The 27,934-nt window shown below is 39.7% G+C and overlaps 1 protein-coding gene across 2 annotated transcripts; it reads left to right on the top strand.

Annotated features, from left to right (window-relative positions):
- Positions 1-27,704, top strand: dnajb6b (DnaJ heat shock protein family (Hsp40) member B6b). Of its 2 annotated transcripts, none has more exons than XM_085362871.1 (9): positions 1-126; positions 9,332-9,450; positions 11,113-11,222; positions 13,583-13,648; positions 13,858-13,959; positions 18,248-18,623; positions 18,749-18,819; positions 24,216-24,359; positions 26,806-27,704. In XM_085362871.1, exons 2-9 carry the CDS (start codon positions 9,386-9,388, stop codon positions 26,913-26,915), a joined length of 1,044 nt encoding a protein of 347 aa, XP_085218997.1. In that variant the 5' UTR covers positions 1-126; positions 9,332-9,385; the 3' UTR covers positions 26,916-27,704. The 2 variants fall into 2 exon arrangements, with proteins under 2 accessions (XP_085218997.1, XP_085218999.1); XM_085362873.1 differs by lacking the exon at positions 1-126 and having other exon boundaries at positions 9,050-9,450; positions 18,248-18,376; positions 18,461-18,623.
- The last annotated feature ends 230 nt before the right edge of the window (positions 27,705-27,934 follow it).

Below are 27,934 nucleotides of genomic sequence, written 5' to 3'. Positions count from 1 at the left end.
TCAACCAGCTACCAAGAAAGCCACTACCAGCTGCTGCTGCAGTTACAGTTTCCGTACTCAGGCAAGGAAAACAGGAGGAACAGCTACAATCAGGTGGCTATTGTGGCGGATATTTCCTTCTTTCAGGTAGGCTCGAGATGAACTAGGTGAGAGGGCCGCTTGGCTTCAGTTTGCTGAAAGAAAGAAGGAAAGAAAGAAAGAGCGGCGAAAAGCGTTTGTCGTGTGTTGCCGCATCGAGTACATCTAGTACATGTGGGGATGCTTTGGTGGAGTCACCCAGTATGTCCCCTGCTAATGTTGGAATCATTTAGGATATATTAAGATTATTTTTATACAGAAATGTAGTTTTCGTTTGTGTCCGAGAGGCTGTTTTCCAGGATACTACCCCATAGTTAAGCTAGCGTGTGAGAATAACGAGTGGATCTCTTGCCTTTTTGCCTGCTCGCTGCCGTAAAATTTGAGTTAGCTCAGGCTAAAATTAAAAAAAAAATTAAAAAACAAAACAAAAAACCCCCAGTCCGTCTATACAAACTATTTAGTAAATTCGGGGGTGTATGACTGCATGATAAACTTGTATTTGGTACCAGTGATGCTATAAATGCCAGTCTAACGCTAACGTTAGCCAGCATAGTCTACAGTCGGATATTAAAGTTAAGACTACCATAGAGAGATTTCTGCTTTTGTGTAATATCACTGCTGTCTTGTTTTGTTTTTTTGTTTTGTTTTTTAAATATATACATATATTTATATTAGTGGATTTGTTTTGGAAATTTAGACGGCTAAAACTTCCCATTCCGCTTTAAGACTTTTCTAGAAGTTTCTGTTAAACAGATGCGGAGGGAGAGGTTCACAAGTTAGGGCTCCAGCTGGGAAATCTCAGATTGGTCTGTTGACATTAGTTAGCTTCCAGAAAGTGTTCTGGAGAGAAAATAAACACGTTTTCTGTGTATGTGTGTGTATGTATGTGTGTGTGTGTGTGTGTGTGTGTGTGTGTGTGTGTGGTGGTGGGGGTGGGGTGGGGGACTATAGTTTGTTTAGCACGTTTTTGGTTACTATTGGTTACAGAACGGGGGGGTGACAGGAAGTGGCCACTGACTAAGTTCAGCCTATTTCTGCTATTTACTGCTGCTAATCAAGTTTTAATGTTGTTGGGTGACCTCTTTTTCCATTCTTGAAAGAACACCAGGCCAACATGTTTTATTCAAATAAAACGGGTTTTATTTTTATTCCCCCCCTCCCTCCTAAGTTTATGAAGAGTTATAAACTGATAATTGGATTGTCAGCACAGTACATCTGAAAACAAGTTCTTATTAATAAAATAACCACTGACTGTTGCCATATGAGGGTCTTTCAAAGCCAGGTTTTGTCTTATTTTAGTAAGGGCCTAATATTAAATAATTAATTATTTTAAAAGGAGCCATGTGACTTAAAGACAGAGGAGTCAGTCCTCCCCAAAGGGTCTAGTTTGGCCCACTGGATGGTTTTGTGTGGAAGATATAGCAAAGTCATTAACTGTTCCAGTTTTCCCATTTAAATGCTGTGTTATTTCAGTATTTTGAAAAAGCTGTTAGTTACTGGTCCAGTCCATTTCATATAACTCTGGGCTGCATGTGGACCCATAAACTGAAATTGATGCTCCTGCTTAAGAAGGTATATAACAATATAACCAGTGATACACTTATTGTGAAATTTGGCTGGTGCGAATTGATTTGTATTTCATTTCTTGGTGGTTCCAAAGTTATTCAAGTCCACCGAACAAGGGAAGTTCGCTTATTTGATCTCAGGAGGAGACACAAATACCTGGTGTTTTTAAAAAAACAAAACAAAAAAACAATTAAAAACCCCCAACACATTACAGAAAAACGGATGGATGCAAATCAAATGCCAATACTCAGTCTGGTTTAAATGCCAGGGTATAAAAATGAGTTTTTAGATGGGTTTTGAAGATGTTGAGTGTTGGAAAACTCCTAATTTGAAGGGGTCTGTACCTGACTTTAGGGGAAGCTACAGGAAAGGCCTGGTCTCCTCTCTATAAGGGGGGATCAGGCCAGGGATCAGTCATTAAGATGTTTTACAGGAATTCAGTTTCATTTCCAGTCATCTTTAAGTGAGGATCAGCTTCCTCCTTTGGTTAACTAGTAGACCAAATTGGTACAATAAGTCCAGTTCAAACAGGTGGCGGCTTCATTTTTGTTGCGGTATTGCCACATCAGGGCGTATTACCCATTGACGGTCTTCTGATGAACCAAGCCTCTTATGAGGTTTTCGTTGAGTGACGCACTGTTGGTTTGTCGTTCTGTATTGTTCTGAGTTTGACAATTTGATGGCTTGCAGTTTCAGTTTGAAGTCCCTCATGTTATCTTATCAAAGCAAACGTTCTCATTGCTTTGTGTTTTATTTGTTGACATACAGTAAGTCTCTATACCACTCCTTTCAGTATGCTTTACAGCATGTAGCTCGCCACCTTTGACTTTGATTTTTGTTGCTGACTGATTCCAGCAAATTACTATAGTAACTATAGAACCATTACAACGACATCAAGCTGTCAAGCTATGTTAAACAACACTATTGAGCCTTTGTTGAATATGAAATGAACATTGGTCATTTCCTCCTAAAGCAGAATTCCTGTTGCTGTGTTTGTTTTAGGTTGCATAGGTGAAGAGACATGCAGTCCACAAGTAGAGTGCTGATTACTGGAAAAGGTTGCTTGAATAGCAAAGAGCATGAGCGATGGTCATTGTGATGAGGAGATGGGATGAAAAGAATGTTTAAGCAGCAAACAAAGGCTTTGACACCTGGTTTCACTTTTCTTCACTTCAAAGACGTCTTGTGTTTGTTATTTCTGTGGAAGAGGAAAAGCTAAATACCAACAATAGCATAAACCCAGCAGTGGGAGTAGCCAGCACTACCGGTTGTTCCACATTTATTTCTTTTTTTGCCACTGCCCTCTGATCAAGATCATGCAGCTATAATATATAGAAAATCGTCTGCAAAGTGCCACATAGGACCAAGAGGTACAGCAGATGTTGAGGTGTTTGGTTTTTTTATTTTATTTTAAATGAGCTGATGGGTTTATTTATTAAAAAAAAAAAAGAAAAAAAAAGAAAAAAAAAGGCTGGATCAGCAAAATTATCCCATTTGCTGAAATTTGGGTTTCTTTGTCCAGCAAGACGACACTCAGTGTTTACTGTAAATGAGGTCTTCTGTGGTAAACGTGTTTCCAATGATAGTAAGTGAGGAGAACAACGCTCCTGTACTGCTTAAAAACAAATGCTTTTGTCATTGCCATGAATAGTTTCAGGTAAGACACAGGCTAGCTGTTGTGTTTAGCTGTCATCTGATTCTCTGTTCTGTCAGATGTAATTTGTGTTATGTCCTGGACTCAGCTGCCTAGAGCCTGTTTTATCCAGTGCTCTTGTCTTGTTAATATCACATTTTTAGTGGTGTTTGAGTGCTCTTGGACGCTGACAGAAATACTTCAGATGCCTTTTTCTGATTACATAGTTGCCCTAAAAACACAACGGCTTTTATAACCCGACTTCCACAGACGCAAACCATAATGCTGAAGTCTAATCTGAGATTTCAATCAGCAGATAAACCCTTGGGCTGGTCTGTGGTGAAATAACTTGGGGGGTTGTGGAAACAGAAGTCGTAAAAACATTTACAAGACTTCTGTCTGTACCCTCGGCAGCTGCTGATACTAGACTGAATCGTATAATAAATATGCTGTTTCTTCAACACTGATCGTATGTGATGGTCATCATTTTTGAGCTAGAAATGCTCAAAAATGATGGTCTTAAACTGGGTTTTCACGTTCTAATGAAAGGGATTCTGATCATACGTGCTTTTTAAAAAGGATATTTGTACATTTCATCCCAAATTATTCAGTCAGAGTGGACATCTAACCTTCAGTAGGCTAAATAGAACTAAATTGAACAGTTCATATATGCCTGATGACTACTGAGCATCTCCATCTTCACAGGCTTCAATACAAACCTCAGTAACAGCTAGTCTTATTCACCCAATATTTACTTATAAATATATAAATATCTGTAAATGACTATGACAAAAACCAAATAAAACAGTAAGTCATAACATGTACACCTTGAGTGCTCTTAATGTACTGCATATAAAGTGTTTTCACGTTATGTTTAACTCTTCAGTCTAATGTGTTTGAATGTTAGTGAAAACTTGTAGAAACATGCTCTTGAAACTTGGACTCGGGCAATGATTTATGCTCTGTAATGGAATTTACCTGAATGATTATAGCTCAGTCATACACTACGACCAAGAATAGACCACATTCAATAAATGATAATGTCTCAAATGGCACAAAAAATCTGACAGTCCAAATAAAATAGCGTTGCTTGTTTTACTCCTGCTACTTTGTAATCACTGCTTTGGAGGACCACTCCAGTGTTCGAATAGGGGGAAAAAATAGTTTCTCCTTACATATAATTCGGATCACAGTTCCACCAAATTCAACAAAAAAAATCTGCAATGTCCATCTTTGTTGAATTTTTCCCTGTTTGTCATCCACTCTTCTTTTAGGTTTGGAAAGCAACTTCTTCTGCTGATACTACTTTTTCTTCTTCTCCTGCTGCTTCTTCACATTATCTACCTTAATCTAATCAAACCTGCACTTACTTTGCAATGAGAAATTGTAAGTTATGAAAGAATATGTCATCTTACTATATATATATTTTTTCTTCCTGATCGACTGACTTTCTCACAGTTGATAAGGACCTCTAACAAGTTGTAATGTCATTGTTCCCACAACCCAGTAACTCTATGAACAAACAGGGGTTTCCTTCCTTTTAAGGATTTTATTTTCCTGGGGAAAGGACTGCATGCAGAGTACTGACACACAGAATAAGCTGAGGATTTCTAACACTTGTGTAGCTGTATAATGTACCACAAAGTCCCACAGCATACCTGGACATGTCTCAAAGCACACCATTTAAAGAACCAGAAAGTGGACTGTTGTGCAAATATAATAATACACTGAGGATTACAGGGATGCAGAGTACAGCAACTGTAGTTGGTCCACTTATAAATTTAGATTAAGATACTTAATTTGTCATTTTATAAAGAAACAATGAAATTGAATTTGTTTACTTTGTTTCAACCACTGGTAAGGGGTAAAAGCAGCTTTTAACTAGCTCAGTTTCGCTCGTACTGGCAGTATCGTAAAGTATAAATGCAAACAACGATGAATACTCTGCGGCTCTTCAGTAAAGAGTCTCGTTCATCGACAGTTACATAATATTGCTCCTTCAAGGGCGATCTCAGTTGGCACACCAGTATGGCACAGCTGAGAAAACTTAAACCGATGTTGTTGTAATCTCTTGCTGCTCAGCTTGCCTGCATGTGTTTCCTCCAAAGTGTTGTGTTGATTCCTGTTGGGTTGATCTTACATAAGAGAGGTGCACCGAGAGGTCAGGTCATTATTGATTGCTTATTTTTGTCACCCTTTGTCCAAAAATTAGACTCCTGACCCTCATCAGTACACGTGTCACAGGGTAGGTGGTGGGTTTGAGAGCCTTGCCTTGTGGTTTTGATAAGAAATGAAAATGGAAAATTTGCCAGTGCCGTGACTCATTTAAAGTCATGGGAGCTGCCAAGCTGTCAGCAACCTGGTGTACACCCCAAATAGTGTTAACTTTGTTGGACCAGTGGTCAAATTCCAAAGACATTCACTTTGTGGCATCAATTACTGTCTGCCGTAGGGATTTTTACCAGTTGAATGAACTAATTATTATGCCTTGTCTATGATTTCAACACTAGTTAGCTGTAATTCATATTTTAAGGTCTTTAAAATGATTAGGTTTGATTTTTGAATGGTGCAGGAACCAAATTACTGCAGTGTATGGCTATTGTGGAGAAGGTTAGCTTCTTGTATATGCCATGGGATTCATCAGTTGTGAGATTGTGTCCATTATATTTAATTACATTGCACAGCATGTCTCTTTGGGGTTTGTTTGTTTGTTTAATACTCAGTTTTAACAAAAAGATAAAAACTGCATAAATCTTTGTTTTTCAGAAAAAGTTGCTTTTGTAGTGCACTTTTACAATAGCTTATTTTAGGAAAATAGAAAAAAAAATCCTGGTAGTCTGCTGTTTACATTTACAGCCATCACCTTTGCTTAATTGATGCATTATGGGATTGACTGGACCCACATGTGCTTACTCTGAGGCATAAGAGGAATCAAGTTCATTTACAGTAGCTGTGTAATGCAAGCAAAGGGCACATGCAAGCATGAATGCATTTTTAATGCTCTGCGCAGTACTGCAAAGCGCATCTCTAGAAGTCGCTTGTGTCCACTAAATCCCAACTGCCGCGAGGGCGCTGGTGATGGGTGAGCAGGTCAGTTATGGCTCAAGTGAGGGAGATAAAAGTAGATATGAGTCAGGACACTGGTTTGTTTTTTTTACAAAACTCAGAAGGTCATCCTTTTTTATATTTAGATTGCGGGCTAAATTAGTGTCAAGTTAGATGGAGGTTGTATGATAAAGTATCAGAGGGAGATTTGGAATTGCTGCCTTACTTGGATACATGAAGGAGAGTTTAGTGCCTGTGCCGATGTCCCCACCAGGAGACACTCGTTGGCACTACTTTGTGCCAAACACCCCCAACCCCCCACATAACAGACACAAACACAATCTATCTGCAAAGGCCACAGGTTATAAATAGCTAACAAATAGAACACAGTGGACTCCAGTAGTCCTCACTGGTTTGTTTTTATATCTTTCAGTACAACAGCTAATGCATCCCTCAATGAAAAGTAGGATTTTGGCCTGTTTTCCTTACAAACACATTAAGGATAAATATGTGGTAGTAGTAGTGCAACAGCCTTTTTGTCCTATAAAATAAAGACCTGAATGCAACCATACAAGAGAAGCTGAAATGTTTCTCACCTTTAAGTAAAATAAGAGTTTCAGAGGGAAATTTGGTAATTTCATCACCCTGGATCCAAAATAAGGACCTGTTCTCACAGTTAGCTTATATTTATAGATCTAGTTTGAACATCAGTACTGAGTTTATAGCTTCTTTTCAAAGTCAGTTTCTGAAAAATGAGTATCGGGGTGTAGTGGAAGAGGCGGGTTTTATAATATAGTATTCATTTGAAACGTGTGGCCGCTCTTGCATATATGCATCTTAAAAAGTAACTTTTGTTTGGTCATAGGTTTCCAAAATATGACACATGGCTCGAAATCAAGTTGATTTACACTTTGAGTCGTTATATTTATGTCTAGGCATTAATGAAGACACTGAAGTTAATCTAAAGAAATGAACTAAAGGCTACAGCTGTTTGTTCACAACTTGACTAGCACGTGTAAAGAACAGGCTTCTAGTAGAGACTATGTATACATATGATATAAAAGAGCTGCTGTGAATCAAAGAGCTGGAGTCCATTGGTAATAGTTCCCTGCTGTTGTCATGCATTGAGGAAGTGCTACACAGTGAATGTAGAAGTTAGTTTGATGTATTTCTTAGCCTTGGAAAAGGTATTCGATTACTTCAGATAATAGTTAATTTAACCATAGTTGCCTGTTTCATCTTGTTTTAGGGGGTAGGGTTAACAGTGCATTCATAAACACACCCACAATAAACTCAAAGAAAAGTATGTATTTATTTTTTGCTAATACGTTTTAGGTTTAGCTGAAACTATATCGAATATACTCGATGTATCGCAAGTTTTCCCACGTACAACAGTATAAATTACCATGGCAATGTTAAGCTGTCTGCATGTAATTCAAGTTTTTTTTTTTTTTTTTTTTTTTTTCTTTCCCCTCCCACACGGTGCAAATGCATCATTAATCTCCCCGTCCCAACGTTTGGATTTCACAAGGAGAATGTTGAGCAAAAATGCAGTAATTTGCATAACATGCAGTAAAACTATTGCCGCAAAAGGTAGCAGTACCACAAATTTATTCCACCAACTGTAAACTTATCTACTGAAAAATTAAGAATGTTTTAAACACATGGCAGCATTTCAGCACACACCAAAGAAAACGTTAAATAAACCAGCTCTGATACCTGTGACTGTTCTTGGTCAGACTTTTTTATAGTCACTGTCTAGACTTTTGATTTATAATTTGAGTTCATCACATTTTTTTTTTTATTTCACAGTTTTTATATGTTATATGCTGTAATTTCATTTGTTTTATTTTGTCTAGTGAATTATTACTTGTCGCTATGATCTTTCGTTTGTTTAAGGTTTAGTGTTGACCACAGAAAGAGACTTACTGTCACAGTATTGTCATTTGTGAAAAACTTCTCTGTGCAACTGATGGTTAAAAATGGTTAAAATAAAACTAAATTCATTCAGATTTTTTGTATTCAAAGTAGAAAATTTGGAATGAGTATACCAGTGCAATTTTTCAACATATCATGATATATATCGTGTATCACGATATAGCTATAAAATATCATGATATGAGATTTTCCTTGTATCACCCAGCCCTAGCTGAAGTGACCTAGCTAAACTTGAAAAGTTATTTATTAGCTGTAAGAGTGGTAAGCCAGGTTACGCAATATTTGTTTATTGTGTATTGGAAATGGCAATAAACAAGTTCTCAAGCAATAAAATGCAGCGCATTACCTTTGTAGCTTTCAGTTTGAAGCATGTCAGTGAACAATTGTTGAACTCTTAATTGGAGGATGGATGACCACTTTATTAGTCCTCTTCTTTTATCCTTTATTATTTCTCTCCGTTGACTTATTTTTAATTCTGCAGACTTGTTTCATATCCACACAGTCCAATGTCTACTGCTTTTTACGGTGAATATTTCACTAAGATCTAGGTCACAGAAGTTTTATATCTCTCTGCTTGATGCAGGTTTGTAAAGCTACAAAACAAAAATTGTAAATGTGGTGCTAAACTTGGAGGACTTGAATGTCTTCTGATACTTTTAACCAGACCAGTTGTGTCTTGTTTTTCATAACTCTAACCTTAGATCATGATTTAAAAAGAAGGGGGAAAAAAGTGATTCATGGTCTTTATAGCTGGCTCCAAAATTCAAAAGAAAAACATGTTTCATACTTTCTCTCTTTTAGCTTCAGGGTGAAGGATGATCCCCCGGTTATTATGCAATTTTGCTTGGGTTGGATTAGCTTACCTTCTCTGTCCCTGGTATTGCTATTTCAGTGCAGTGCAATATTGTTGGGTATTTCCACCCTTTTTAATGCCAGCAGCCCCCTCCCTCCCCTTTACAAGCATACCCCTCTGGACTGGAAGGGCTGTATCTTACTCGTCACACATGGCTGTTGCAGAGTCTTGGGCTTTATCTTGTAACATGTCTTAACAGAACATTACTGTTTCCACAGAGGCCACTCGCACAAGACCCTCAAGTAAAACAGCACCCACAGACAGACAGAACCATGGAGGACTACTACCATATACTAGGAGTCGAGAAAAATGCGACGCAAGAAGACATCAAGAAAGCGTAAGTCCCCCTCGAGTGTTTTGTGCTCCGTTTTCTGCCAGTGTTGACGTTAAATGTCGGCCACTTGTAGGGCGTAATAGGTTAATTATATCCCTCTGTCGCTGTATAAACTGACACAGGGAGAGGGAGAAATGAGAGAGTGCTCTGCAGAAATGTTCCACTCTTCTTCCTGTAACCGTGCTCTTGTCAAATACCTTCCACCTTCAATCACCCACCACTGCTCACCCACTGATCAGGCTCGTTCCAGTTAATTATACTTCCTCGGTGGTTTCTCAATAACAGCAGTTTGTTTGGACATGTGAAGAGGAGAGGCAATGCTAATGCTGAGGACAGAAATAAGCCTGCTTCAAATCAGGCATGTGCTCCAGGAGCTCCATTAAGTTATTTTGGGTAATGCGGTGAAAACAAGTAAGAGAGGAGGAAACTATTGAGCAGTATGGATCATCCTAGCCAAGAATAGCCATTTGCCAAAAATATGTTACAGAAAGATGATGTATCACGTTTTTTAACTCTAGATCAGTCTGTACAAACTAGATGAGCCAAGCTCTCTTTGTGGGAAAACCAGGCGAAACTGCAGTTTTCATTAATGATCATTATATTATCATGAAGTTGATATTTATCCAATATCGTGATGATAGATCTACGTCTTTTTTAAAGTTTATTACTAATTAGAAATTATTGGCACACTAACTTTACTAAACCTAAACACTATCTGTTTAAGGTAATGGTTATTAGCATGTCTGCATTTGGCCTAAAATACAACCTCAGAAAGCTGCTGCGATGCTTGGAGACTCATTTATCGTGTCTGTTTATTAAATTTAGTGGGTATTAAATTATAGTCAGAAGCTCTTATGTTAATACAAAGCTCAGTGTTTTGTAATAAGATAAAGTTCACTTTATTCAGCCCAAAAGTTGGGACATGACTGTGTCACAGCAGCCAAAACATTAGATGCAACTTGTAGCAAAATGGCTTTTAATAAAATAAAATCACTCGATAAAATATGACAAAACACATCTAAGCGAGGTTAAAGAAGTGCAAATGAAGCACAACTAAAAAAGAACTTACTGGATAAAAGTCAAAGTATAATACAATATGAAGGTTAGTAAGTAAAGAAAATTTCTGCTGTGGATTTTCCCCGTGAACTTCTGGCTACAAAGATGTCAAAGATGTAGAGGTATGTTGCACAATTACCAACAGTGCTGCATGCATCGCGTCCAACTGAACTGTGACCAGGCTTTAGTCAGCAAGATAATGTCACAGATTACAACAAAGACTGCTGGCTATAGGTCTGTAATGGATTGAATCCCTGGATTGTGTAAAGCCTTGCTGACTTTCAGTCCCTTGTCTTGTTCGAACATCTTTGTGTGTGTGTGCTGCTGCTGCTGAGCTTAAAAACAAACCGCTGATGCAGCGTAAGCCGCTGTGCGAGGCCCGCGCTGATTGTCAATGCAGTGTCAGGCTGTCTTTGTTATTTCTGCTTGGGTGGCGAGAAGGACACGCAGCGTGTGTCTGCTGCAGTCGTGTGAATATGTTTCTGATTGGGGGAGGGGGGCATGTTATCTCTGTCATACATGCGCAAACGATTTCCACCCCTATATCAAGACATGACGACTCGTTCTTGACTCTGTGTGTGTTTTGACTTTATGGTGTTTGTATTTCAGTTACAGAAAATTGGCCCTGAAATGGCATCCAGACAAGAACCCTGAGAACAAGGATGAGGCAGAGAAAAGATTCAAAGAGCTGTCAGAGGCGTATGAAGTTCTCTCAGACGGTGAGACTTCAGAACAAGAAGCTGGTGTATCTCAAGTGCACTGTTTGAAATGAGCTGTATTGAAGCCATTACTGTCTCAGATGTGAAGCTTGTGCTATTAAGAAACAGTGACATTTTGCTCCTGTTGTATAAATACGAGGGTAGAGACATGTTCAAAAAGTGTTGTTGCCATCAACGTGACACATTTTTGGAAACCAATACTAAAAAAAACACAATTATTCTGTGCCTCACATTGGGGAGCTATAACAGCTGTAAGTTATTTAGATTATTTTTTGGTTATCACTGTTTTCTGTCAGGTAAAACTGATAGAAAACAGTGATGTGCTTTAGCGTTTCCAGATGTGAAGTTAGATTGTTTTTGCTGTTTTTTCAGCCATTGATTTAGAGCCCAGAAATCTGACATTTTAAGACATAGGAAAGTAGTGAGTTGCCCCTCTAATTTAAATGTAAGCATCATTTTTCAGTTTCATAGCAGACACTGGATCAAAAGATGCAGGGGTAGCTGGGATTTTTAAGAAGTTGTAGCACCACTATCAGGATGGGATAACTGGAATGTAAACTGGGATGATGGGTTTAGTTTTTACTTTCTTTCTTACTTGAAACTATCAATTTATTCTATAGTAGAGATGGCACGATAACACTTTTTTAATGTCCGATACCGATATCATAAATTTAGATATCTGACGATACTGATATGATTCCAATATAGTCTATTTTATAATCAATAAAACTGTTTTTAAATGAATTTTGTTCATACTCAAGTTTTAAAAAAACAAAACACTGAAGCTTTTCTATTATACCTGTGTGAAGAAAAAAAATACACTGCACCCAAAATATTTTGCAGTTCAGCAATACTGATCTTTTTATTTTAACTTTTTGAATAACTTTAAACTTAAGTACTTAAAGTTATATTTAAAAAGTAATTCAAAATGCAATTTTATGCAGATTTTGAAAACTCTTTGATTCTGAAAAAAAGAAGTGCAATATGAGCACAAAATAATGTTTATATTCAACAACTTTTAAAAAAGCAGCTTGTAGAATGTATAACTTAACATATGTTAGACATCCAGAATGGAAAGCAATGCAAATAAATACAAACACGGCATCATGACGCTCATCTTTCATCAAGATGGATGTCAGTGTAATCTGTTTCTGTCACATTTAATCTGAGACTGAATTTTGTGAAATTTCTATACAAAACTTAACCATTTAAAGCCTGAATCAGGAAATACTTGCCAGAAAATTCACATTTTTTGAAAATAGTGTTTATTTAAATTTAATTTGTTTAATTTTTTGTAATTGTTTAAAAAATTAATCGTGTTTAAATTTCCATATATGACATTTAATTTGTATCATATTTGCTTGTTGTTGTTGTGTTGTTGTTTTTTTTTTTGTTTTTTTTATTGCTTAAATTATGCAATTTTATTTAGGTTTGTCAGGGGGAGAAATTCACACTGATGATGTTTAAGTCCCAAAAACTGGCAAAAACCCCCAAAACTATGTATCAAATATGATACACTAGGCAATAAGGGGTTAACACAAGTATGGGGGGGGGTTTCATAGGTTTTTATTTTTCTTTTTCCCCCCCAAAAACCATGAAACTCTTTAGTCAGCACCACTGCGTTTTGCAAAGTAAAACTTGACTCTATCCATTGTATGGTCCGACCGATACTGTATATTGGATCGGTCCATCCCTAGTCTATAGTATGTATTAACACTGATTTTTTTATTTTATTTATTTATTTATTTTTTATATGACTTCACAAAGCAAGATTTGTCAAATCCCCTTTACTGATTAAATTAGTTGGAACAAGTCTTTGAATTATTAATACAGAAATAATAAATTAATAAAAGCTTGGTGTGAAACAGAGCCACTCAATTAGTTATTGTGGTCAGTATTAAGATCATAAATGCTTTTGACTGGATTTTCTTTAACACTGTTTAGTTTATCTGGTTTAATTATAATTAAAAAATGTCTGCTGAATTAAATTTACTGCATACTGCTGGTAGTGAATCTGGACTTTTACGGAGGGTCAAACGTGAGAGTATTATTTAGTATTATTCATCTCGTTTAACTTGCTTTAACAATTGGAAGCTAAAATTGTAATTTAAAATAAAAATTCAGTGGACAGCTGTAGTTTGAAATAGCACACTACTGTCTCTAGTCATTTTCTTGGAATTACTTGGTAGTCTTATTCAGTGAAAATTAAAAGAGGCTGTTAGCTTGAGGCCATCATGTGTTAAATCTGGAGTCTTTCGCGATCCTAACAGAGGTTTATAATGCAGGAAGGAGGGCGCTTCACCTTCAGTTGCTCCGAGTTGTTTCTCATCTCATGTAAAGTCCTTCTCTTTCTATTGCAGAAAGCAAGAGGAATGTTTATGACCGATATGGCAAAGAAGGCCTCTCAGGTGGTGGAGGAGGAGGAGGTAAGGAGATATCCGTTAAGGTTTCCATATTCATAAGTTTATCAGTTACTTTATGTATGAAATGCCAACATGCATCAGGTGGAAACAGCTGGACATTTGGTATTTGCATTGGTGCTTTGACAGCTTGTAATGATAGCTGTGTTTGCAGTGTTATCTTTGTTGAAGTGTGGTGCCATTTATAAGCCTTGTTTCTTTTCAATGTTTAATAGGAGGCCATTATGACCACTTCGGCAGCAGCTTCACATTCCGCAACCCCGATGACGTTTTCAGGGAATTCTTCGGCGGCAGAGATCCATTTACAGATTTATTCGGTAAGCCATTTCTGTGCGTGCACTTCAGAGGCACTGATGGGATGTTGTTTTCAGAACTGAAAGAGGGACTGAGGGGATGTGCTTTGGCTATTATTAAACTCATATTTTTATCTAGTCCAGAATATTCACGGATGACCTAAAAATGCTCAGAGACACAGAGCATCCACCAGGCCCCAGTTATCTGTATGTTAAACATAGATTTTTCTATTTCCTAATTAGTTTGCCTATTAGCACACAGCTCCTGCTGTGTAGATTGAGCGTTAGACCCAGGAAGCCTTCAGGAAAGCCTGTTGCTAATCCCCCACAGGACTGTAATGTGCATTTCCAATGCACTAAGCACTCTTCACTTCACCTCACTAAATGTCGCATGAAAGAAAATGCTGAGTATCCCCGCTGGATGTTGGCTTCAACCTCATTACATTTCCTCGGTTAGTTAATTAATTAGGATTTAGATCGTTCATTTTGTGAGCCTTTGTTCACATAATCTTTATGATAAATTCAAACAAATATACACCCACACTTATAGACAGGATTGTTCCATTCTTCATTTTCCTTTGCACAAGTTTAGATGAGTTAAATGAGAGATAAAACTATAATGAGCCTTGTAACAAAGAGTAAGGAGCGAAGAGCTAGTTGATCTTAACTGATTGAAGTCACCGTGTCTTGAGGTGCCATCCAGTTCATCCTTTGAAGATGCCGATATTTGCGTTCAGTGTGATCTAGTAAAACACGTTTAGTTGCTCTACCAGGTTGTCTGCGATTGGAAGGCATGTGTAGTTCACCCTGTGTGCCTCTAAATATGGAGCTCAGACGCAGGCAGACGATGGATTTGAGAGTCTGCATCACTCAACTGGAATGCTTTCAAAAATAGCTTCCGTATTAAAACAAAAGCAGATGTAATAACGGCAAGTGTGTGTCTGTGTGCGCGCTGTGTGTCAGAGCGCATGTAAAACACGATATAATTCGAACACTCGAGCACGGCTGTGCATTTTGGACTTGACAGGAAAAATTTAAATATTAAAAATCATTAAATATGACGCTTAAATAAGAACCACAGAACTGGAGCTAGAAGGGAGTCGTCATGTTTCATTATGTAAACTTGTGTCCTTCTGAACACGGGTAAGCACAGCTGTTGCTGTTTGCGCTCTTCGGTAAACAGTGAGAGCAAAAATGGCAAACCATGGAGTCTGCATGCAGAAGAGTGAAGTTTATCTGCAGTTAAACTAGAGTTTAAACCTTATTTTGCTTGATTGGTATGCACCCGGAGAAGGTTTTAAAGTCATCTGTCTTAAGTTTATTTAATCTCCGTGTTGGTGTGTTTCTTGGTTTCTATTAACATGGCAAATCAGAGGAAGATTGACATATGTTTTAAAAGCCCATCAAGCCTGGAGTCCTGACTGTCCAGCAGCTGGTCCGGTGGATCACTCGGCTACCGCGGAGCGTCCAGCAGACTGCGGGCGGGGTGTGTTTGGAGACAAAAACAGAATCGCACAGTGCTGAGGGCCGAGCTGCCTGCCAAGAACGGCACACTCTTATTCTCAGATGAAAATGTGAAGACGTGGACGAGGAGCAGATGACTGTTTTATACTTCGGGACAGCTGCTTTTAAAACACAGCTTATATAATTCAGTTTTCTAAACTGTTTTCATATATTCAGACCGCCTTGTTAAATCCCCCCCTGCTTTTGTACACTGTGATACTGCCCTTTCACTTTCTTCATGCTCTGTGAGGTGTTACACAGGCGTGGCACATTCTTGGCTGTTTAATCTCCAGTCTGCGCTTGACATCTCTTTTTAAGTTCTGCCAGAGTACATGAGCACGAGAGCGTGTTCCTTCTACTTAAGAATGACTCAGCTTTTCTTCCAGCTATCTGTATGTGCACCACTGTAACAATAATTAAATCACAGTCCGAGTGTTTAAACGGCCTTCCTCAGCACTCCCGTTCCTCACTTTCTCTCAGCGAAGCCTGCTGTCATTCTGACCTCTTTGCAGGAGCTCAGCTGTCTCCTCTAAGGTCTTTAAGGTAAATGGACAGTAATGTGGTTGCAATAGCAGTCAGCAGATACTCTTATTTTAGGCTTTCAGTCAGAGGGAACAAGCAAAGCTTTCTTGCCACTGCCTCAGTACATTCAAGGTTGAAGGAGGAGTCTTCTTTCAGCAAATGGTGCCAGTGATCCAGCCTTATCCTGCTGGGCTGACCCAGATTGGCAGAGCACAATTAGTAGGGCGTCCACAGGGCTTTAGGAGGAGAATTAGTGGTCGGCACTTTTACAGTTTAGGGATAAGATTGTTCCAGAAATTGCAAACGGATGCTCTGATATTCACCACAGCCTTAATTTGTTTTAAAAATTTGTATCAGGTACTTAAATATTTTAGGAGCTGGCAACTGGCTGGCTGTACTCGAGGGAAAAAACTGTACTTCCTGTCCAGCTCCAAAGAACCACACTTAGTTTGAGACTGCTGGAAGGAGAGCAAAGCTAAAGATATTCCTGACTTTATCCTCTTGTGAGCAAGTGCCTCTCACCTGACCTCCTCAGAATAAGATGATATTTTTTGCATAATGATACTCAAAAAACAAACAAACCAAAAGCCAACAAATTAAAGGAACACCTAGAAAATGCATCAGATCTCAGTTGGGAATAAAAACATGCTGAATGTCTGAAATTATCAGCCTACAGAGGACTGAATTAAAAAAACACACCAAAAATCAAAGTGAAAGAAATGATGCTGCAGGCTAGTCTGTTTAGCTAAAATTTCATTGCAGCAACTGAGAAATGGTCATTTATATAGCCTCCATGTGTCTGCCCTGGGGTTTCTCCTCCCAGACCTGGACCAGGTAATCACTGATGTCTCAGAGATGTTATGTTGGATTTAGGTCAGGCCAGCATGGGGGGCACTCAGTACTGTTGATTCCTTCATCCTCCTGGAACAGCCTGAATATATTCTACCCACATGAGGCCGGGCATTATGTACCACGAGGAACCCAGGACCCACTGTACTAACACTGGGTCCAAAATTCTCCCAATACCTGATGGCAGTCAGGGTACCGTCCACCATGGATATGTATCCCCACATTATCACTGACCTACCATCAAACCGGTCATGCTGAATGATGATGATGCGGTCATCATAACATTGTCCACGTCATCTTCAGACCCTTGCACATCTGTCACATGTGCTCAGGGTAACTTGCTCTCATCTGTGAAAAGCAGAGGGCATAAGGGCATCTCTCTTCAAAGTCTCTGTTATCTCACCCCAACTGGTCGCAGCAGATGGCCGCCCCTCCCTGAGCCTGGTTCTGCCGGAGGTTTCTTCCTGTTAAAACGGAGTTTTTCCTTCCCACTGTTGCCAAAGTGCTTGCTCAAAGGGGGTCATATGATTGTTGGGTTTTTCTGTATCTATTAAGTGCCTTGAGGCAACTTTTGTTGTGATTTGGCGCTATATAAATAAAATTGGATTGAATTGAAGTAAACTTAATAAATTAGGAATTATGTTGTGTTTCTTACAAAACACAAAAGTGCTCAGCCAGACTAAAAAAACAAGAAGTTTTAGTGCACAGGCATATTAATAAATAAGACAGAATAAAGGAACTGAATAAAAGGCGTTTCGCTTGTAATGAAACTGTGTGTGACGTCTGAAGTACAGAAATAACACCATATAAGACACATGTTGAGCTAAAAATGTTAGAGCTCTTGCAACTGGCGTTTGAGCTGTGCAGGGGTCTCTCTCTTCCGGAAGATGATTGAATTAAAAAGAAATAAAAATGTTTTAACACTCTGAGTCGGTTTTCTCTGTTCTGTCACGGGGACAAAAGAATCGGGGTTAATATGGTGTAGCTGCCAATTCTGGTATTTTGTGGTACATGCCAGTCTGGCTCCACTGTGGGAGAAGTGAGAACAGGCCCCGCTAGAAAATGTTGGCCCTTGAGGCCGGCCCCATGAAGTCTGTTTCCGTTTGGTCTGAGACATTCACGCTGGTGGCCTGCTGGAGGTCGTTTTGCTCTGGCCGTGCTTATCCTGCTCCTCCTTTCACAAAGGAGCAGTAATAGTCCTGCTGATGGGTTAAGGACCTTCTACGGACCCGTCCAGCTCTCCTAGAGTAAAGTCTCCTGCTCGTGATACTGGTGACTGGGTGACAGCAGACAGTTTGGCAGTGATGTGTCCATTTAAGCGAGCATGTATACCATAACAAGGTGAAAGTGATAACATGTCAGATTAAACGTGGAGTTTTGTCCCTGCTCCTGAAAGATGTTCTGTGTTACTCACAAATTACTCTGATTTCATTCACAGCTGATGATCCCTTTAATGATTTCTTTGGAGGCAGTCGCAGTCACCAGAGGGGGCCAAGGATGGGTGGATCGCTCTTTGGTTTTGGGGGCTTTCCAGCATTTGGAGGTAGCTTTGGGGGATTTGATTCAGGTGAGTACATAGAGAGGATTATTGAACAAAAGAGGAAGAATTTCCCTATTTTAGTTCTCTTCTCTAATGTTTGTCTTCTGTTAGGTTTTAGCTCATTTGGAGACATGGGTGGGGGAGGATTCACCTCCTTCTCTTCATCATCATTTGGCGGCGGGGGAGGAGGAGGAGGAGGAGGAGGAATGGGTAACTTTAAATCTGTATCAACCTCCACCAAATTCGTCAACGGCAGAAGGATTACCACAAAACGGTACCCAAATGTTCAACTCTGCAATCTTTATAAGACTTCTGGCATTATCCCGTCTTCTTGATTTCCAAAGTGTATTTTGTCTTTTTATTTATGGATTTATTTTATTTTATTTTTACGTTTGACAGGATCGTTGAGAACGGCCAGGAGCGGGTTGAAGTGGTAGAGGATGGTCAGTTAAAATCTCTAACTGTTAATGGTAAGGAGCAGCTCCTAAGACTGGATAACAAGTAATTATCTCGCCTCAACATAGTTTTGTCATCTGGAAATCTCCGGCAGTCGGTCTCTCCTCTCTGTGTCCTCCTGCATCTCATTTCCCAAAGAACAATTTTCTCATTTTAGTTTAGCTGTGAGGGGAGGCAAGAGACATTTCCACAGTATTTCTATATTTGTATTTATTCCATTATTTTTGTGGGACCAGCTTGCTGGGAATTGTTTTTGTTTTCTACAGTAAATTGAATTTTACTTTAACTTCTGCGACAGAGCTTGGTACGTACTATACGTATATATAAATATAGTTTTTTTTTTTTCCTTTCGGGGTGTATATTGTCTTTGTTGTTGGAGGGGGGGAAAAGGTAACACAAGATGCTGTACATTTGACTTATGCATGTCATTTTTGCTCTTTACATTTGACCAGTTTAACAAGTGAATGAGGAAAGCTTAACCACCTCACCCTAATGTCTTTAACTTGGACTTCACCTTGCTAACCTGTTTGCTATTACCATGTTCACGCGTGTGTAATAATATGAACAGATCATTAATAAATTAATTGTAACAATGTGCATTTTTCTCACTTTTGCATTTTTGTGTATTTTGGGGGGAAAGGACACACAGTGTGTTTTTGGTTTGTTTGTGCATGATCGCCGATTCCCAGCACTGTTACCAGACGCACAGGGTCTTTGTACAAAGAACAGCAAAATAAAAAGTTCAGATTTAGATAATAAACTTTGTGCAACGTGAAGGGAAGTGCTGCTGCAGTCACCCTGGTGTCTGTGTGATGCTTTTTCTTTGCTTGAGTGACTTTCTTTATTGCCTCACTCTTCCTGGATGTGTGAGTCTTCTGCTTGCGGCCGTTCACTGTTTAAAAGCTGCTTCACACAACCGCAATAAAAGAAACCACAGCGGCTGCTTCTTTCGCACACTCACTCTCAGTCAGAGCTCACCTTGTGCTTCATTTTGTAACCCACTAATGCCTCAGTTTCAGTGCAGGTCACTACACAATGCACTGTTTGCTTTTCACTAAAATAATGCTCCTAATCATTTTTCCAAGAGATCATGAGGAAAACAGCAAAGATAACACACCCTGATTATTTATTTTTATTTTTGGTTTTTTTCCCCCCTCTCATAGGTAAGCTTTACTTTTAGGTGAAATTGAAGCAACAGCCTCCCTTCTATTTCATTTCCACCTCTGCCTCACCCTTTATAGCAGTTTAATGCGCTATTGTAAAAGTGCTGATAGTGGCCCTGATCTGATCCAAGGTAGAAGTAACTGGGCTGATCAGTTTGGTAAAAGCTGTGTCAGATAATAGCAGAGAAAGTCCTTGATTACAAGCACACAAACATGTTGTGTTCGGAGCCATTAAAGGTAGGTGTGTGTGTGCGTGCTTGCACAAACATTTGCCATGATAGACTCAGTTAAACTGGGTTATGTGTATGACTGCAGTTTGTTTTGAGGTCACTGTGCACAGAGTATGTGTGTGTTAAGGAATGTGCTCGGGGCTAGTTTATTTACACAAGCCCCGCTGCATATTTTTGCAAAAGAGCAATCAGGAGTGGGAAAGCAAAGAAGAAGCAAAGGGCAGGGTGAGGCTTTAAAACTGAAACGTTGATGCAGAAACACACCATTTGGTGCCTGCGTTTCTGTTTCAGTGCTGTGAAGACCACCTATCATCCTATTTGACGCTTTCACCCCCCCTCCGCAAACCGCTGATTTCAGATGCGCGTGCGCAGTCCTGTTGCTAGGTGACATTGCAGCCCTGTATGCTCTCTTTCTCGTTTTCCCACTCATATCTCTGTATGTGTAAATGTGCTGCATACATTAGGGATTGTTGTTGCTAATGTAAATGAGGATTATTAAACTGCACCAAGAAGCAACGAAAATTTGGACACCACATTTGATCACATTGATGTGATCTCGATGTCCTGTGGTGGTCTAATATATATATATTTAAGCGATTAAGCCCTTTAAAAGAAGAGCGGAAGCGACTAAAAAAGGTGTTACCTGAGCAGGGATTTTCTGTGGTACTATAGCTCCCCCTCCTGGACACTCGGGTTGTGTAATTTATTAGATTAACTACAGTTCCCAGAACACCGGCGCTCTAAACAGGAAGTATAATTTTGCCGCTGCTTTAGTGACTTTTTCTTTTTATATTGGCACTATTTAAAGTAATAAAGTATGCCGAATGATCTATCAGCCATCTGTATTGATGGTATATCAATACATGCACAGACGGTTATCAGAGGATTATTGTGATAGCGTGAAAAGCTAAAAATGAGGTAAATCTTAATCAGGTTCCGCTATAAAAAGCCTATTTTTGTTTGTTGGCTTTTTTTTTTAGTCTCATTTATTCTTGTTTGTTAGCAAAAAGTTTACCTGGTGCAAGTCTAAAATGTGTTCATCTATAATATATGCTTGGATTAAACACATTTTGACGCCTTGAATGATAAAAAAAAAAATTGAAAAATTAATTATCTACTTGTGTTGGTAATATTTTTTTATTTAACCTTTATTTATACTTGTTGTCCCATTGAGACGCAATGTCTCATTTACAAGAGAGACCTTTTCCCGACAAACATTAAAATTTCAACAATAAAAGATACAATAAATTACCTTGCTGCTTATTTTATTTAAATTAAAAAATGGGCCTCAATGTGTAGAATTTGGTGAAAATGCCGCATTAAATAAAGAATATAAATTAAATTAGCTTCATGATGTTTCCTATTAAAGAAGATTAATTGTTGCTTTTTTTAAACCGCACGTTTCAATGTGAAGGTGGCCACTAGGTGACGCTGTTTGTGAGCAATAGACAGCAGGACGTCATGATTTCTCTGAGAGCAAAAGCTCACATCTGGAGCCTTATTGAAATAAATGGAGCAACAAGTGACATATGTGTCTGTTAGATTAAATTCAAATAAAACACAGAAGAAGTCCATCGGTGTTCATAATTTGAATATCAAAACAGTTTTGCAGTAAAAATAAAGGCCCTTTATTTCTGTAACAGGCCATTGTAGTGATTAAGGTGTGAAGACCAAGGTCCTGCAGCTCTCTTTCTCTCCATCCATCTATTCCAGTATGACACGTTACTGTGATTTCCTGTCCCATGTCATGAGAGATGGCTTCCTGTTGGCTGAAAGCAGCATCCTGTTTTAATCCCCCCCCCCTCTCTCCGCCTCGCCCGCTTGACAGTTTAGCATGAAACCTGAAACCATTGGTCACTTTATGAACGATGGCAAAGATAAGCTGCCAGTTTCCCTTTGGCTGTGTCTCTACAAGACTGTATCTCCCTGTGCTCTGCAGCAGAGTCGCATCAGCGCGCCACCAGATGTCTCGAACCTGGGGAAGGTGGACTGTTGAAAATAATCTGGTCTGTGGTTGTAGTTGTCATGTAGGGTTAACGTCCTTCTGAACAGTGATTTATTTTAAGCTTCCACAGTTGACAACTAAAGCTCCAGCCTGCTGCAAGTAAGGCTGCCTTTGTCAGTCACACATGGATTTTGTGTCTGTGTGCGTTTGCGTGTTAACCTGGGCGTTTACGCCTGTGCTCCTGCATTTCAGTCTAGACGGTGTGCTTCAAGCAGGCTTTACACACACACACACACACACACACACACACACACACACCATTGTTCAGCCTGCAGACAAATGACAGGCACTCTCAAGACAATAGCTGCAAATGAAAGCATCCAGGAACTCAACTGTGTTCACTCAAATGAAGTCCTTGATCCAGAAAATAAAAGGCTGCCTTTATGAACACACACACAAAAAAAATCTCATTATCATCACTGCTTTTTGATATTGTTGTTGTTGAAATTAATTAACTGCTGATGGATTATGGAACTTGATAGCAGAAGGAATCTTATCACTGGACCTCTAATGGATGCAAATATTGATCCCCAGGAGTAAAGGAGGCTGGGACGAAGCACGCACCCTTGAAGTCGCATGCATTTTAGCTTAATCCAGCCGTCTAACCTCACCTGATAGGATCATGAGACAAATGCAGGTTGGGATTAGTCCCCCCGCCCGCACACCCCCTCCCTTCAAACTGCAGCCTTGAGAATAAAGCCACCAATTGTCCTGTTGTCTGGTGGTCTGCTGGGAGCAGGTGCCTCCATGTGGGGGTCAGCTCGTTTACATCTTTGTGTGTGTGTGTGTGTGTGTGTTCAGTTTTTTAAAAAAAAAAAAAAAAAAAGCTGATTTGTAAACTCTAGAGTGAAGAAATTCAAGTCTCGGGTTAAAACGGGCACCTAAAGTTTAGAGAAAATAACTACATTCAGCCAGTTTTAACCTTAAAGCATTTGTGACAAAAAAGAAATTGGGCTTGGGTCAGAATGGATGACCCGCAGTAATAAGGTCCCTATTCAGAGGGAATAGAAATCCAGCAAAGGTTTTTTGTCTCTGCTAAGGCCTGAGCTCAAGCAGTCGTGTTTGATTGCCTCTAAACCCCCTTGAGCACCACCTGAAAGCATCTGAAGATCTCCTTCTAAAAATCCCATCGACCTAAAGCGAAGAGAAAACATGGAGGACACCTTTAGAAAGATTATGTTTATGCTCGCGCAGGTACAGTAGATGGTGGCTCAAACGAAGCTGACGGGCCTCTGATGACTTCTGATGAGTTTAATGCTGGACTGTTACACGCTGTGCAGGGGATTTTCTATTTTTATTTTGTATTTTTTGGGGGGTGGGGTGCTGCTGCAGACCCTCCTCTAAATGGGACTGGGTTCAGCACGGCGAGCATCTGGCCTCCTTTCTTCTCCTCTCCACTGCCTTAATTACACAACACAATAGCGATGAGATCTGCCTGTAATCTCCCAGCATAATAAGTCCCCCCCTTCCAACCCACCCTCCCTCCCTTCTCCTATACCCTGCCTGCCACTAATTCAATATAAATGTAAATTACCTAGAGAAAAGAATAACCAAATCTCATTTTATTTACATGACTAATCACAATAAAGTCGGGCAGATGAAATATGAATGAAATATATGGTTGGGGTGTGAAAGAAAAAGGGGTCCGTGTAGCCTTGGGGACTCTTTGAACCTCTCGTTTTATCTCATCTTTCTTGTTTCTTGTTGGTTATATCAATATACCTTTTGGACTGAACTTGGTGTAATAGATGTGTGTATCTAGTTTTTTTTCCCCACCCCTCTCTCTCGCTGCCTGATTGTATTCACACTGCCAAGAGCATGAGAAGGTAATATGTTTTCCTTTCAGCTCACTTCACATCTCATGTCAGAAGGCTGGAATTCTCAGAGGCTACGTGGGGGGTGGGGTTGGGTGGGGTGGGTTTAATGTTGATTTAAACACCTCGGGCAAACCATCCAGACAGCGAGGAGCTTAGGTGTGATTCATTGCCATTCTGCTCTGCTCACACCCACAGACGTCTCAGCTGAGGACCCCATGGAGGACATTCGCCGCCGCAGACAGAACACGCTTCCTGGCCTGGGCTTGCACCAGCGTCACCTGAGGAACTCTGCCCAGAACCCACCAGAGGAAGAGGGGGAGAGCCCGGGACAAACGAGAGGTCCGCCCACCCGCCCGTGTAGGGCTGATTAATTACCAGCACACATAGGCCCACCCCCTTTAAAGAGCAGAGTCTTAATAAGCGCAGCTAATTGTCTGCTTTTGTGTTTGATGGCCACACAAAGGAGGATGACGAAGAGTGGCGTGTTTGATTGGCAGATGTAAACAGAGAGGACAGAGATGTTCATTAGGCAGCTCTGTTCTAGCTCGCAGTAACGACCAGGGGTCAGAGTCCACCCTCTGTTTTCCTTCATGGGGTCAGGAAGTCATGCACAAAAGCTGAGCAATTATCTGCAACACGCAGCCGCTGAATGCTTTATAATAGCGGCTTTGTTAGTTAAGGAGGGGACTTTTAATTTCACTGTACATAGTTCCTGCTGCGACACAAACAAAGGCCCTAATTCTCTCCCTGAGATAATGACACAAACTACTTAAATATGGGTCCTCAGAGAGAGGAGTGGTTTTAAGTGCTGCTGCAAACTAAAGCTCAGAGTTTTAACTGCGAGTAGGAACCCTTCATACTGCTACAGGCAGCCTCTGATATATTTAATGATAGGTGATCAATCCTTTACAAAGACAGCTTTTAGTTGCCAAGTCATTAACAGCTTTAATTTGAACAAAAACCAGGAGAAAAATGCTGATAGGCCCATCCAAGATTTCTCTTAATTTCCACTTATGCATTACACCTAGAGGAGCTACTCGCTCATGAAGCTCCCTGCACACCGTTTTTGTGCTGATGTTAAAGATTCCACAGAGCATTGCTGACTTTTACACACCATCCTCCTCAGGACTCAGAGACCCCACTCTGTAACTTTATGTGATCTGCTGCTTTGTGGGTGTGGTTCCTAAATGCTTCCACTTTACAATATTGCCACGTGATTATCGAATATCTAGGTGGGAAGAGATTTAACAAACTGACTCACAGTATTATGCTTGAATTTAACAAGCTCATTACAACAACCCATTCTTTCACAATTGTTTGTAAAGGCACATTGTGTGGCTACCTGTCAGGTTTCTTTAGTTTTTAGTTTTTACACTTGTGGCAGTGGGACTGAAAATACCTGAATTCAAAGAGTAAGAAGTGTGACATGATACTGTTGTCCAAGGATACAAGGGAGACAAAAACTTTAATCTACTTTCACCGGGAAACTTTGTTAGCTAAACCTTTTCAAGCCAATGACGTAGCAGTAGCTCACTGCATTTATGTAAACAGTCAAATGCTGATAAAGTTCAAACTGAGCATTAAAATGGGGAAGAAAGGTGATTTAAGTAACTTTGAACGTTATTTCAGTAACAGCTTATATACTGAGATTTTCCCACACAACCACCTCTGCCTAGTGAGCAGTATTTAGTTAGCTGAGAATGGCCAGACTGCTTCAAGCAGTAAGGAAAGCACCTTAATACCTTAGTTGTCTGCAGAGGAGCATCTCTGATAAGCAGATAGGCTACAGCAGCAGAAGACCACACTTGGTGCCACGTGACCAACATGGAAACACTGATTTATCCTGCCTTGTTTTGAAAGTTCAGGCTGGAGGCGTTGGTATAATGCTTTATGGGATATATTTTTTTTAGCAATTAATTTAAATCCACAGCCTATCTTAGTGTTGTTGCAGACCATGTCCATCCCTTTATGACCACACATCATTAAACACATCATTAAAAGGAGTTCATTGTACTCAAATGGCCTCCACAGCCACCAGATCTGAATCCAATGAAGCATCTTTGTGTCGATATGACCCAAAATCTCAGAGGACTGTTTGACTCTATGCAGTTAATGCAATTAAGGCAGTTCAGAAGTAAGACAACAAACCTGTATAAGCAAGCTGTGACGCTTCATGTCCAGTGATTGTGATTCATTATGAATGTGTTGCTTAGTGTATTTCTCCACAGTAATTGGACTACTCAGTGAAATCTGAGTCATTTTCTAAGAGTACTGAAGCTATGAGCTCAAAAAAGCCTCGTAACTCATGAAGGACACAGGCACACACTGATCATGATCGAAAACTAAGTCCAGCCATCTCACTAACCTGGCTGTCTTAGAAAATCCTCAGTATCTCTACTGCTTCTATCCAATAAAGACACATTCATTTAAAACTCTTATAAAAGCATCGTCAACAATCAGCAGGAGGGGTGTAGTGTAGTGTAGTGACGTGAACTCTTTACAGTCTCTTCCCAAATCTGATGCAGTTGAAGTTTTTCTGCACATTTTGCTTGAATCACCACAAGAACGGTGGCTCACTGTGCTCCCGAGCTGTTATGTCTCGGGAAATTTATATGACAGGCACACTGTGACCAAGCTAATCCACTTTTAAGAGTCCTGCAAGTGATTTATTCACATTAATAAAACTATTATTTACAACTCATAACGTTTAAATAAGCTAAAAAGTGAAAGTGAGAATAAATATGATGATTCTAATGATTTTTCCCCGTTTTCTTTTAATTTGAAGGACACACAGACAACAAGAGGAAGAAACTGTGGCTAAAGGAGGCAGAATCCAAAAAGAAAAGAGCTCCTCGACACTTCCCGTGGTTCAGTGGATTTGGTGCCTTCTTTTAAATGCTTACACACACACACACACACATAGCGGTCGGCAGAAGTGCCATCCATCAATCACATGTGGCATTAGTTCATCCTCGCTTTGTATCAGGGGCCCAGCAGCCCCACCGTTGCACCACATCTCTCTCTGTTTATCAGCTGCAGACCTCACTTCAACGTTTTGTCTTCTTCTGTTCGAGATACATTTTAGTAGCTGTTGCTGTATTTATCGCGTGGATGTACAGAGAACTTAAATTACTCTCTTGAACTTTTCCACTGTTTGCAGCGTGTTTTTTGGGGGAGTGATTTTGTGTTTGAAAGGGTTCAAGTGGAAGTAGAATTACAGTATCGAGCCTTGTTTATAAGAAGCATGAAAATTACTGGGCTAATACTGTGCAGCGTGTGAGAATTAAGCGAAGGTCAAAACTATTCAGCCAATCCTTCGTTCAGCAGAGACAAGGCGAGAGAGTAAAATGAGAATGAAAGAGAAGAGTGAGCTTTATTACGGAGGGACTGACGTTTCTTGCTCACTCCCACATGAAAACTCAACAACTCCATCCACTCTTTACCTCTGCTTCCACGTCAAAGCCAAAAGTCCTTATTAACCCCTCTCAAAGTGTTGTGGTTTTTTGTAGGACTCTTTGTATTTAGTGGATTCAACAACATGTGGGTGTTTTTGTAAAAGATGCATCCTTGACAGCTTGTTCTCATGATGACTGTGAGTGGAAAACATCTGAGAAATGTTCATTTTTTATGGACTCTTAAAATTAAATGCTTAAAGCAAAACACGTCCTTGAAGATTGTGAGTGTTTATCCTTCTGTATCACTATTATCGCAGGAAGATCTTCGCTAATTGCCAGTACTGATCTGATCAGTTAATTAAGAAAAGGCTTACATGTTGTAGACGCACAACTTTCAGCTCTGTGAGGTGTAGTATTATAATCAGAAATATTGGGAACGGTACGGCTAAGATGATGAGTTAGATTTGCTTTTTTATTTTAGGTCTGCAAAACAGCTAACATACACTCAGCCGGTGTAGT

The sequence above is a fragment of the Diplotaxodon limnothrissa genome, linkage group LG9 (genome assembly GCF_057381915.1).
Source record: "Diplotaxodon limnothrissa isolate DT_005_m linkage group LG9, D_limnothrissa_male_GT1.1, whole genome shotgun sequence".
NCBI classification, from domain to species: Eukaryota; Metazoa; Chordata; class Actinopteri; order Cichliformes; family Cichlidae; genus Diplotaxodon; species Diplotaxodon limnothrissa.
This window is presented reverse-complemented; position numbering and strand designations above follow the sequence as displayed.